The 13,066-nt window shown below is 40.8% G+C and overlaps 1 protein-coding gene across 1 annotated transcript; it reads right to left on the bottom strand.

Annotated features, from left to right (window-relative positions):
* Positions 1-3,514: 3,514 nt before the first annotated feature.
* Positions 3,515-10,812, bottom strand: LOC146367334 (Krueppel-like factor 9). The gene is made up of 2 exons (XM_084913114.1): positions 9,606-10,812; positions 3,515-7,836 (listed from the first exon to the last, which is right to left on the bottom strand). Exons 1-2 carry the CDS (start codon positions 10,090-10,092, stop codon positions 7,592-7,594), a joined length of 732 nt encoding a protein of 243 aa, XP_084769240.1. The 5' UTR covers positions 10,093-10,812; the 3' UTR covers positions 3,515-7,591.
* Between the last annotated feature and the right edge of the window lie 2,254 nt (positions 10,813-13,066).

Here is a 13,066-nt window from a genome sequence, read left to right as displayed (position 1 = left end):
TTCTGAGGAAGTAGGATTTCGACATGTGGCTCATCATGAGTCCCAAATCCACCCCCTCTGTGATATGAACTCTGAGGATGTTTACGTGTGCCATGTTGAACTCACTGCCTGGGCTGCGGCCCCATTTAACTCTACTCATTTCCTTTCCTGTGTGGTGTGTGCTTTTTCTTCTGAGATGGAACGCTGTCTAGTCCCAGCTTCAGATATCAATAAAAATAATATTTGTGTACAAACCTTCCTGGAGTGTCGGTGTGAATTCTTTTTTAAAAGGGGACGAGAAAAGAAAAAAGAAAACGTTTAAGGGCCATAATTATATAAACAGACCAGCTGATCCAGAGTCAAGTCAGAAGTTGTTTGAGGACTTCCTAGTAATCCTGGCTTCCACACCTCAAGACTGGCAAATCATAGTGTATGAGTTTTTCCAAAATAAAGTTTGTTTAGGAACAATATATTGTGTGTAGCCATGATTAAACATCCAGCCAAGTTTAAGTGATAAATGCCTGGAAGTGCTCCTCAGAGTTAACATGCAGGAACATATGGCAATGCAGAAGGGTGGCTGTCAAGAAGTCATTCTTAAGGAAGGAAAACAGGGAAAAAAGGCCGAAATATGCCAAATTGCACAATAACTGGTCTGGAAATCAGTGGGAACAGGTGCGATGGAGAGATTACTCTAAATTTACAAGTTTTGGTTGAAATCATTGTCATTATGTATGGAGGAGGCCAGGAGAGAGCTGCAACAGTGGGTGTCTACAGCCATCTGTAAAACACGGTGGAGGCTCTGTCGTGGTTTAGAGCTGCATTTAGTAGTGTTGGAGATCTTGTTAATATTGATGGAATTATGAATGCAGAAAACTTTTTAAGGTTGACGGTGACAGAAACTGAGAGACTATATATAACCTACATTCAACATTTGTTCGAGCTATAACGGAAAAGGAAACAATGGGACCTCTTTTTATTTAAACTATCGTTACAATAATGTACTTCACAAACTGATTTGAAACTTACTTTGAACACACCAAACTGTGTGTTCAGGTGTGACTTGTCCTCTGCTGCAAAAGTGCTGAGAGCATTGTACATAATGGAGTCAGTAACATGGCCCAACCTATATTTGTGTGGGGCTCTAATTATGGGATACTGATAATATATAGCATCATAGTTTCCTTTCGTGTTATGTAAATATCTACTTATAGGGAGAGAAGTATCTTTATTAAAACATGAATTCCAAGTCTATTATTTTCTGTTTTATTTAATCTGGTGTGATAACTGTAGTAATGACAGTCAGTTTGTTTTATTAGATAAAGGCAAGAAACATAGCTGTTATAGATGCTGTGTTATAGAAGTCTATTATAATTATATTATAAATATAAAATCAGCAGTTAAAGGAAGCAGATATTTTTTCGTGGCAGCGACACTATGAAAATGCATTATTGGAGTGAACTATGCCAATTCAAGAGAAAAAGCTCTCTTTGAGACAAGAAGGAGTCCTTGATCATATACTACAACTCCTCTCCTCACAGTAACACCACATTTAATACCACGTTCAAATGCCATGTTAGCTAGAGCACTGAGTCACGGGAGGTACACTGCTTTGCTTAAAGCCACCTGAACTGTGACCTTTAATTGAGGTTTCTGCTCACTGAAATAGTTGACATTTCATAAAGTATGACATGCTCTTTGAAAACCTTCAGGGAAATACTACAGTCATATACTACTGCTATTAACCTATGATTAGCATGCCTATTAGCATATTAAGCTATGTTTTTAAGTGTAGTGGAAAGTAGCATTAGCATCATAGTTTTTCAGAAGTTATTGCTACATTTGAGTTGTGTTGTAGTTCATTTAGAATGGGGAGGATGGTTGCTGGTGCTGGATGGTCTGAGTATTTCACAAACTGCTAATCTACTGGGATTTTCCCCACACAACCGTCTCTATGGTTTACAGAGAAGAAGAAAATATCCAGTGAGCTGCAGTTTGCTGGGCAAAAATGGCTCGCTGATGCTAGAGGTCGGAATATAATGGCTTTAAGCTGATAAGAAGGTAACAGTAACTCAAACAAGCACTTATTAAAGTCTGTGAGAGACCATCTCTGAAAGCACAGCACATTGAACCTTGAAGCAGATGGGCCACAGCAGCAGAAGACCACAGCAGTTGTCACTCCTGTCAGCCGAGAACAAAAAATTGAGGCTGCAAATTACACAGACTCACCAAAATTGGATAAAAATTAGAAAAATATTCTGTTGTATGTTGAGTGTCAATTTGTGCTGTGACATTTGGATGGTAGCTTTTGGCATAAGAAACACAAAAGCATGGATGCATCACGTCTTGTATCAACAACTCAGGCTGGTGATATTTTCTTGGCATACTCTGGGGTACAAACTGAGCCTTGTATGAACACCAAAGCCTACTTGCCAAAATCCATCCCTTTATGGCCACAGTCTTTCCATCTTCTGCTGGAACACAATGTCATAAATACTCTCAAACTTGTTTCTTGAACAATCTTGAGTTGAGTTCACTGCACTCAAATATCCTCCACAGTTAACAGATCTCAATCCATTAGAGCACCTTTGGGATGTGGTGAACCAGGAGACTTTCATCACGGATATGCAGCCAACAAATCTGCAGCTCAATTCTATTCTATTCAATTCATATAGCACTAAATCACAACAGAGGTCATTTCAAGGTGCTTTACATTGTAAGGTAAAGATCCTACAATAATACAGAGAAAACCCCAACAATCAAGCGACCATCTCTGGACGAGCACTTGGAAACAGTGGGAAGGAAAAACACTCTTAACAGGAAGAAACTGCCAGCAGAACCAAGCTGGGGGAGGGGCAGGCATCTGTCCCAAACAGCTTGGGATGAGGGGAGGAAGACTATATGGACCAAAATCTCCGGGGAATGTTTCCAACACCTTGTTGAATCCATGCTACAAATAATTAAGGGAGAATGAATGAAAAGGAGATTTGCAAAGTGTACCTATTAAAGTGGGTAGTGAGCCTGTTTATCCCTAAAGTGAGGGTTTGCTCATAATATCATTTTAGTGTGAAATGCATTAACTTAAGAGTTAGTTGGATACTAGTTAAAATATAATATTTTAAATCTTTTTAGGCGAGTTAATAATACCTTAAATGGTCCACAGAACAAAGCACATTAGGACCATAATTCATGTAACCGTATTTACTATCAACAACGAATAATTAGGAAGCTGATTTAGATCTCAAATAATGGCAAACTACTGGTCATACAGAATAAGCACTATATAATACAGCCAATGGGCTACTAATAATTCACACTAACTAATCCACCAGTGTGTGAATGTGAGAGTGAATGACTAGTGGAATTGTAAAGCGCTTTGAGGGTCTCGAAAAGCTCTATATAAATGCAATCCATCATTATTATTAATATGCAATAGCTAACAGTTATCACTTGTAGCATACAATACAGTATTGCTAAGTTATTTATATAATTTACACCGTCTTCATTAGACAGATGAAAAAAATGCACAAATAAAAGATGAACTTAAGAATTTTTATTTCTTAAAAATAGCACAGGTCAAGCAAACATTGGAAACATTTAATATTAGTACTGTTCCATATCACAAAATGAGTTATGAAAAGAATAATTAAACCACACAAACCATATAAGTTTTTCGATATGTAATAAATTAATCAGCATAACATAAGAAACAAAACCATGCTTTGTACTTCTGTGTCGCACAGGAAATATTGAAACTCCAATGCCGAAAATTTAAGACACCTGAGAATATAAATATCAAAACAGCTTGCTGCAGCAATTATTTAGTTCCATGGTTCCTCCCATTTACCTTAACTAAAGCTTTGATAAGAGGACTTTTTAAAAAATTACATTAATGTAAAAATTAGCATCAATTTTTAAAAAAAAAAAGAACATCCATTTCTGTACAATGTGCATATCTGAGATAGTGTGGTGACAAGAAAAAAAGAAAATGCCTTTTTGCCCCCAGCTCTTGGTGAGGCGGCGCGGCAAAAATTAAATCCGAAATGGACTCAACTCCAAGCCACAATCAGTGATGTGAGCAAACAGATTTTGGATTGAACATATTCAATCATCATTCTCAGTGAAATGACAGTCTGCAAATATTTTTACTTTGTATTTAATTGCCCCCTTTTTCAACTTCTGCTCCAGCGAGTAGTGAAGTTTAACCCTTTGTAGATCTGAGCTTTAATGACTATGGAGATTAAACTGCTACTGTCTATTCACAACAACAGGTCACTGAGGAAAAGAAGAAGCAGCTACACAGGTAGTAAAGGTGTTGCATATTGAGTCAGTAAGGACGAGGGTACGTAACAGGCCATCTGGCTGATAAAAACAACTCTTTTCTTAAAAATCCAAGGCTTGATGGTTTTATAGGAATTTCTGAAAGACTGGTTGGATGGATTTTACACAGACACTGCAGAAACAAAAACAACTGTTTTGACTGTGAGGTATGTTCTTCTTGTGACAATATAGCTTGAGAGTCTATATCAGACGCGTTTGCTCCTCTGATAAACAGTCCACTCGTTCAAGGTCACTGCCAGCAGCAACCGAAAACTTTCAAAAGCTCGGCATTCACTTCAAAGAAAACAGCTCCAATTAAAATGAAATCGACGGGAAAACGAAGACGGCGTGACACGAATCAGCGAGACAATCGCGCCGATCTTAATGTGGAGGAAAGCAAAACAGATCTGGGGAAGCCAATCCCATCTAGACACATTACACAACAAAAGAGATGGCCTGGATGACTGAGAAAACACAAAAATAAGGAAAGGAAAAGGCAGTTTTTTTTGTTTTGTTTTTTTTAAAAACCACTGGTTATCAACACAAAGTTCCACAGTGCCCACTTGGAGTAACACAGTAACAGTGCAAGCCATTACACTATCCAGCAAAATATACCTGTGAGAAAAAAGTGCTTATTGCATAATGAGTTTCTGTTATGCGCCTGCAAGAGGGCACATATACCTATACAATGATCCAACTGTAAACATGGTGCAAAGTAGTTATGACATAGTTTAAGGCTTTCAAAGTTTCCTGAAGAAGTGTTCACTGAGTTAAAGGAATATGTCCATAAGCGGGACAAACAGTGGAAATATTAAAAAAAGAAATAACACATGCACACACACACACACTCTCTATTCAGACCTGGACACTACAAGTGGGTCAAAAGTACATAAAATACATTACAGGTTTGACTGATTTGGTAAATGGTGGATCTAATATTTTGGGTTCATTCCTGAAATCTGATCATTTCATATAGATTTAGGTGCCAGCATCCCTAAATCTACCGAACAGGTTCCAATCAAATCCACATTTGTGTATCACTATTCAAATCAAACACAGGTGGAACTTTTATCATCAGGGATGCACTGATATATAAGCAAAAACTGTGACTGGCCGATGACTGATATAAGACTGAATCTACCGATCGTTATCTGTTGTGTCAAATTAACTGGGATCTACTTTGTTTCCAGGGCGTAAAAGAGTTAATAAACAACAACAAAAACTAAACACACGAGTAGAAAAAATACTGGATATCGGGGAAATTTTTTGTTTTTCTGACATTGGAACCGACCTGGAATTTCACAATCAGTGCATCCCCAAGTATTATTAACGGCTGCTTCAGTGACACGACTGCACAGCCCACATCTATACTGTGTAGATGAGGGGGGAAAAAAAAAACGTTCCACTGATCTAATCTTCTCAGAATTTGTTTTTGGTTTCCACATAATCAGTTACAGTAAGATTTTGCCCCCCCCCCCTCTCCCGATGCTACTCATAAGACTCTGATTTATCTGCTGTTAAAAGAAATAACTGGCACGTGTCTATATTTTGTCATCTTTCTCCAAACCCTCGATGAGGAAGTGAATGCTTTTACTTTGAAGGCAGCAGGCTTAAAAACAAAACGAAAAAAAAAAAAATTAAAGATCAACTTGCATACAAAACATTTCTCATTTCTGTCACTACAAAAAAAAAAGGTAAATCTAAAAAAAAAGAAAGCGCACACACCAACACTCACAGGCAATGCCATTCTATCAAGCATACGTACTGTATGTTACCCCTAATATAAGGACTACAATTCATCACGTGTATTATTTCTCCTGCTAGTAGCATTACCATTTTTTTCTACATTAAAAGCTTAAAGCTTATATACATTTGCATCAGGTTTAGACATAATACTGCTGTGTATTATGTGTCAGCATTTCATTGATGATAACTGGTGGAGCCTTAATGATGGCGTGCAAACAACTCTTCTACATTGAAATTCGATCCACTTTCAGGCTAAAATGAGTATTTGATCTACACTTGAATTGGATATATGTGAAAAAATATTGACTTCAACGGAGATGGTTACTGAAGCCGTATTAAAAAAACATGAAGGAATGTGTCACCGCTAGAACTTTATATCAGCAAAGCTACAAACAAACAAAAAGATATTTAAAAAGCGTCTATCCATCGCCTCGCTATCTAATATCCCAATATTGTGCTACTCATGGTAAATAAAGGTTACTGACAAGGTAGAAATGAACCACAAGAAAACCAGAGAGGATTATTTGGCTGATGATGATGATGAATGTGCAGATTTGTACAGACAATATGAAAAAGAAATCCCTGCAATCTGTGAAAGTGTTTCAGTTTGAGACGATGAGGTTACCTTCAGGGTTGGGTTTGATTTTAATCGACTGAAATCTGCTTCGTGATTCTCGTTCTTATCGAATCCTGAGATCAAAATTTTACGAAAGGCAGAAAAAAGAATTCCTGTGATAAACGTATGCTGCCATCAGGTGGTTATCCACAACGAGGTATTCTTGATTTGATTTGATTTTTTTTTGGTTTAAACGAAATACAATATTTGTGCTAGCTGTGTGTGTTTCACTTCTATGGCAGTTAAAACCTACTGATTTTTATTTCAGCAGGCTATGTTGCAAAACACCGTTTAGTACTTTTCCAAGGCATGCTGGGACTTTTGCAACTCTTATGTGATTTACCTGGCATTAAATTCTTGGGATCTCATCCACAAAACTCTTTTGTGGTCTAATATCACTGCTACTGATGCAGGACAGTAAAAACTACATTCTCAGATCATCCTGCAGTAAGTCTACCTTCATGCCTCTAACTTTCCTTAACTGCAGTGATTACATTTCACTCTATCATTATTGGGTTTTCTGAGGCTTAGCCTAGTCTGCCATACTGTAAACATCACACACACACGCACGCTCATGTAACTGCTGATGCAAATGGAAGCACAGTAGGTCCAAAGTCTTGCTTTCAGGAAACGACAAGTGGAACCAAAAGCCGCATTTCTTAACGAGTCCCCGGTTCTCTTAGGTTCGTAACAATTTTCAAACCCAACCCTGGTTGTTGTTGAGTGGATGGACAGTGTTCATGTGACTCAACTGTGTGGACACAGAGACGCATCCAGCTCTGTGTGTGTATGTTTGTGTGTACGTGCACATTTGTTTTTAGTGCAACACAGCAATGCTAAGTCCTAACTAGTGGATCTGATTGTAGTCGGTTCACTTGAAACTAATGTTGACCGTCTTGTGCTCCCGTCAGTGCACAGCAAACCCACGGCACCCTAATTGTGCACGTCCGGATCAGAAGCCGAGGACGCGCCCCTGTTGCGCCCCAACATGGATGGCTTGAAGTCGGGATGACGGCGGGCGTGCTTGATCAGGTGGTCGCTGCGCATGAAGCGCTTGTTGCACAGCGGGCACTGGAAGCGTTTTTCCCCTGTGTGGGTGCGAGTGTGGCGGGCGAGCTCATCGGAGCGGGCAAACTTCTTCACACAGTTAGGCCAGACGCACGGGAAGGGCCTCTCACCTGGACACGAAGGCAACAGAGAGCAGAGAGAAATCAGTCGCCAGGTTTGCAGAGAAAGCACACAAGACGGTGTTTCATGACTAAACAGACAAACACACGGGAACAGAAATGCTACTCCCTTCTCTCTGACGAGAATCGGTTTTACAATAAACAACTGCATACATAAAAGGAAACAAAAATGCACTAATTTCACTGATCTTTGATCTATGCTTGGTTAAGGTGCAAATTTCTGCAACTAACAGCCTAACCATGAAATAAAACGTCAGAAAAAGTGAACAGTTCCTGCTGCCAAAAATGCCCCACAGCCTCGGGTCATTAAACCTCCACATTATTCAATAATGTATAAAAAACAAATGTTTACATGTGAAAAGGTAAAACCATGAAGTATGGATTGAAAATGTCAAAGTAAAAGCTGACAAAATTTAAACTCATGGACTGTTTTGGATTAATTCACTTTCGTGTCATTTCAGTTCGCACGTGTGCTTTATTTTGCCTCTAATACATCACATCAAACTGATTCTTCATATCTTTTGTGTAATCCTCAGATATAAGTCGCTGTTGAAGCCCACATTATTCTGTGCTTTCAAATGAACTAGGAAGGGAGAAACAGGTTTTGTATGCTTACAGTTTGTGTTATTGCACAATGAAGGAATCTGTTAATCTGATTACTTAAATCAGATCAATTTAAACACAGTGACACAAATGTAACAACTGCATTACCACTTTTCACGTATATTTAGATACGTGAAAAAAAGATATAGGATCTAGATGGCTAAGATTAGCATTCCTGGGCTACTACTAGGCTTAATCTCCGGCAGGCAACACGAGTCTAAGCGAGTGGGATGCTCGGTGCCATTTGCAAGATCACAAAGCCTGGCCACGTTGTTGCTGCAGAACTCTGTGGGCGTTCCCACAACACCGTCTTTGAGCAGTTTCCTGCCCTTAATCCATTTGCGCCTGCTCAGTGACATTGGACACGCCAAATCCCCTGATTTGCGAGAAAAATCACACTTAAAGTCACTAGTAAAGTTACGCTATCGTTCTGACGGATGAACTATTCACAACCAATCTGCCTGTATTACAGTTAAAACACATGGGTGAGGTGTATGGTGACATGTAATTACGTATTCAGCAGAAAACACCCCAAATGCGTTGAAAAACCTATATATGGCAAAGGGGTGGCACATCCAGAACTGGATATCAATACATTTGATCAATAATTTACACATCGCGGAGGATTGATTTCAACTTGTCAGCATGCGTGAGGGTGAGAGTGTGATGCCCAGAGAAAAACTACACAGCGCCAAGCACTTGCTGAGGCCTTTTACGTTGTCCCACTATCATTTTCAGCGCTTTCAACTTTAAGGTTTCGTCTTACGTTCATTTCATATGCAAATCCAGCCGAGAGGAAGACTTTCGTCACAGGTTTTAACGTCCAGCCCAGTTCTTTTGTTGGTTTACTTCTTTGTCAGACTCCGAGGGGAGCGTTTCCCCCTTTGTTTGGCTAAATTATTTTAACAAGTTGTAAAAAGAAAAAAAATCATAAAGAAGCAGCCAGCGAGCACGCTTACAGTAGTTAGTGAAAGGCACAGCACTCCCACCCCTCATATAGGTCTGATTAAACGATAAAACCGTCTGCTTACATGGCACCGAGGAAAGCAGAAGTTGGGGGTACAAAGTTGAGCTATGCCAAGGGTCTAGCTAAGGCTGTTCCCATGACATGTGAACTGCTGATATGACCGATGTGTTGTGGTCGTTCCCCTCCATACCTGTGTGCGTCCGGATGTGTGCCTTCAAGTGGGAAGATTTCCCATAAACTCTGTCGCATCCGTTAAAAGTGCAGCGGTGTCGCTTCACCCCTCCTCCTGCTCCCCCGGCCCGCTGCTGGTGCTGCTGTCCGGGGACCGGGGTGGCGGTGGGGGTCATGGTAGGGGTGGTCGGGTCGGACAACGTGGTGTAACCGCTCTCCCCACCACACGAGGAGTTGCTGTTCTCCGAATAGGCCGACATGGGGCGGAACTTGCCGTGTAGGTCGGTGAGGATACCGGCCACCGCCACCACGTTAGCTCCCTCCAGCCTCAGCGTGTCCCGCACTTCCCTGTCCTCACTCGACCCTTCGGGCTCCCCGGGGAGCAGGCCCACCGAGGCAGGCTGGTTGGCGGGGGCGACCGGGGTGGGTCTGTGTAGAACAGGACCGCTAGATATCGATACCAGACACTCAGCAGCGAAATAATCAGACGACGCAATCAGCGACATCGTTATCTACTTTGCTTTGTTGTATTTAGCTAAAAAAAACAAAAAAAAAACCCCAAAAAAACAAGAGTTAAAAAACAATCGACCAGGAGGGGCTAAGGGTAACGTTCGTCTGATCCCGACCTCGTTTTCATCAAACTGGACGAACAAACCGCTTCCAGCAGAGCCTTGTTACCGCCATACAGCGTCTCAGCAGCTTGAGAATCACTGGATAAAACAAAGAAACGGCACGTTTACATGCAATAACACACTAAGACCGTGCTAATTCTCCCGGTCCAACATGCGTGCCCCTCACTGTCTGACGGTTCATTGTGTCTGAGCCTCCCAGAAGCCGGTCAAACCTACGCCCCCTGGTCCCGGACTGACGATGCGTTCAGGCTCATCGGTGAACGCTTTTTGGTGGCGTACACTGGTACAAATGTCTACAAAGCTCTGGATAATTCTCTGATTTTGTTGTTACAGATACCCACATGCGTGTCATTTAACAGATATGGCAAACTCACCCATGTACTGAAGATAAAAACTGACATAATTTGAAGATATCATCGTTTAGGTACACCTGTGAACGTGTCATTTTTTTAAACGCTAAATCATACTTATGGCTATAAAGGTAACAAGCTAAATAGTTGTGCAAAGTCATACCTGAAATTTGCGGCAAAAGGCGGTTAATGTCTTTTTTTTTTTTTTTTTACAGGAAGTTGTAAAATACGATTTTTCAGAGTCTTGAATGCCGCGCGGACCAGAATCTCGCAGTGACTGACGTCGCAGCACGGGCGTGGACCGCGGGGTTGGGTGCATCGTGGAAAGTAGGTGGCACTGGAAGCCTGCCTGTTAAACGATGGGGGAAGGAGATGGGGATGAAAGGCGTGTTGTGTAATTTAGTTTGAGCTCAGTCTGAGAATAAGGAACGTGGCCGAGTGGTGGGGGTGAAAATTATTCTGTAAAAACGCCATCATAGCTGCCAAAGCCTCTACTTCCCCACCTGCTTGTTATCCATACCACACAAACACTAGATGTCCCTATTTTCATGCGTTAACTGCTCTCAGCTGTGTTTCTTTGTCTTCTGAAAAGTTTGTGGATCAGCTTTTCACTTCACTAACAAGTGTTTAGTGTAGTAGTGTATAAGTATAAGGAAATTATTCTTCTGAAAGTTCTTTTTTTGTGTCAGTCACTTTGTAATGTGCCTAGGTCAGCGCTCCTGTCTGATATATATGTGTCAGAAATGTGTGTGGCTAAAGGGGGGCATGGGATGGCACCACTCCCATCTAAAGTTTGATTACTCCTCCCACTAGTAGCTACGCGAGCTGTGCAAAAGTCTTCCGCCGCCCCTCATTTCTTTTTATTTTGCTTCAAGTGAGCCAGACTTTCTTCTCTTGAGCAATAGTTCTCCAGGATGCCTGAAGGTTATTCAGAGTTATTCTTTGGACAGTGGCTGCTTTTCACTCATGTTCAGTCCAGTCCTTGTACCTTTTCATTTTTTAGAGGAATGTTTTTTGTTTGTTTAAAGCTACTTAACACTGACCTATGAATCATCCAAGCACGGAAAAGGCAACTAGCACAAGGGATGAACCCGTGTTCTGTGTACACATAACAGACAACTTAGCAAAGAACCAGTTTTAAATTGTATCTTTTGACACTTTGTTAGTAGCAGCCTGTCACAAAAACATAATTTGTTACCATTCCATTAGTTAGATCTATGAAAAATGCCAAAGATAACAGAAAATAGTATTTTTGCATTAACAAGTTGATTCCCAAAGAGCTATTAGCTAAAAGCTTGTCCTATCTCAGGATGCATAGTGTGTTCAGGCCTAAAACCTACAGTAGATGAACAATATCTGAAAGCATGTCCTTCAAAAATAGCAAAGTCCATCAAAGGCCTGACGCAGGAAATGAGAGATGCAACTACTCCTTCAGTTGATGCATCTACTGTTCATTGAAGCTTCATCAGAAATGGTCTCACTGGAAGGGTGGCTGTCAAGAAGCCATTCTGACGGACTGGAAACAAGGAAAAAACGCTGAGATATGCCAGATCACAAAATAACTAGACTGAAAATCAGTAACAACGTGTCTGATGGAGTGTTGAATCCAAATTTGAAAATGTCAGTTCGAATTATCATCAATATGTACAGAGGAGGTCAGGCGAGAGTTACAACAGTGAGTGTCTATAGTCATCTGAAAAACATGGTGGAGTCATGGTGTCATGGTTTTGAGCTGCATTTCGGTCAGTGATGCTGAGATGTGGAGATCTTGCTAAACTTGATGGACTTATAGAATGGAATTAACACAGGAAAGTACCGTCCGGTATACAATCTGGAAAGCGTCTGTTTGAGCACGACAATGATCCCAAAAACACTGCCAATGCAGTAAAGCATACCTGGGTAGAAAAACACACAATGGCGCACTATCAGTCATGGATTGGCCTCCGCAGAGCCCGGACCTCAACATTATTGAAGCAATGTGGGATCATATTAACAGAGAACAGAACAAAAAGCAGCCAACATCCAAAGAAGAGGCCTGGAGGACTATTCTTTAAGACTACTTAAAGAAATTACAGGAAAGCTGTGTTGAAAAATAAAGATGGTCACACCAAATATTGACTTTCAGGCTTGTTAGAGGCTTTCAAAAAATGCCATACAGAGCTTTGAACCACACCCTACCAATTTTAAGTGGTTTGGTATTTATATTTCTTATTTAGTTACCTGTGTGCCGCCCCATTTTAAAAATCCTGCAAACACCCCAGTCTCCAACTCAGTATCCTTGCAGCTGCCAGCTTTGCAAAGAAATTCTCTCCTTACGTGGTTCATGTCTTATGTCTGTCCAAGTCAACAAGGGTGTAAGAAAACTTGATGTTTTGTGAGGCCCGGTGTTCTGTCAAGTGATTGGCTCAGTGAATGTTTGTAGCTTCAGTCTTGGAAGGTATTTCCTGATTGGTTGCTGTGAGCAGTATGGGTCACAGAGGAAGCCCATGTACAAGCCT

This window comes from Perissodus microlepis, chromosome 18, assembly GCF_051167445.1.
Source record: "Perissodus microlepis isolate ML-2025 ecotype Zambia chromosome 18, ASM5116744v1, whole genome shotgun sequence".
Classification (NCBI taxonomy): Eukaryota; Metazoa; Chordata; class Actinopteri; order Cichliformes; family Cichlidae; genus Perissodus; species Perissodus microlepis.
The sequence above is the reverse complement of the archived record's forward strand: the minus strand, read 5'-3'. Positions and strand labels throughout refer to the sequence as shown.

Excerpts from the sequence above, each read along its gene's own strand:
- LOC146367334 (XM_084913114.1), bottom strand. The coding sequence starts at position 10,092 with ATGTCGCTGATTGCGTCGTCTGATTATTTCGCTGCTGAGTGTCTGGTA. Across the intron at positions 7,837-9,605 it reads ACACATCCGGACGCACACAG|GTGAGAGGCCCTTCCCGTGC; the intron begins GTATGGAGGGGA and ends CTTCGTGTCCAG.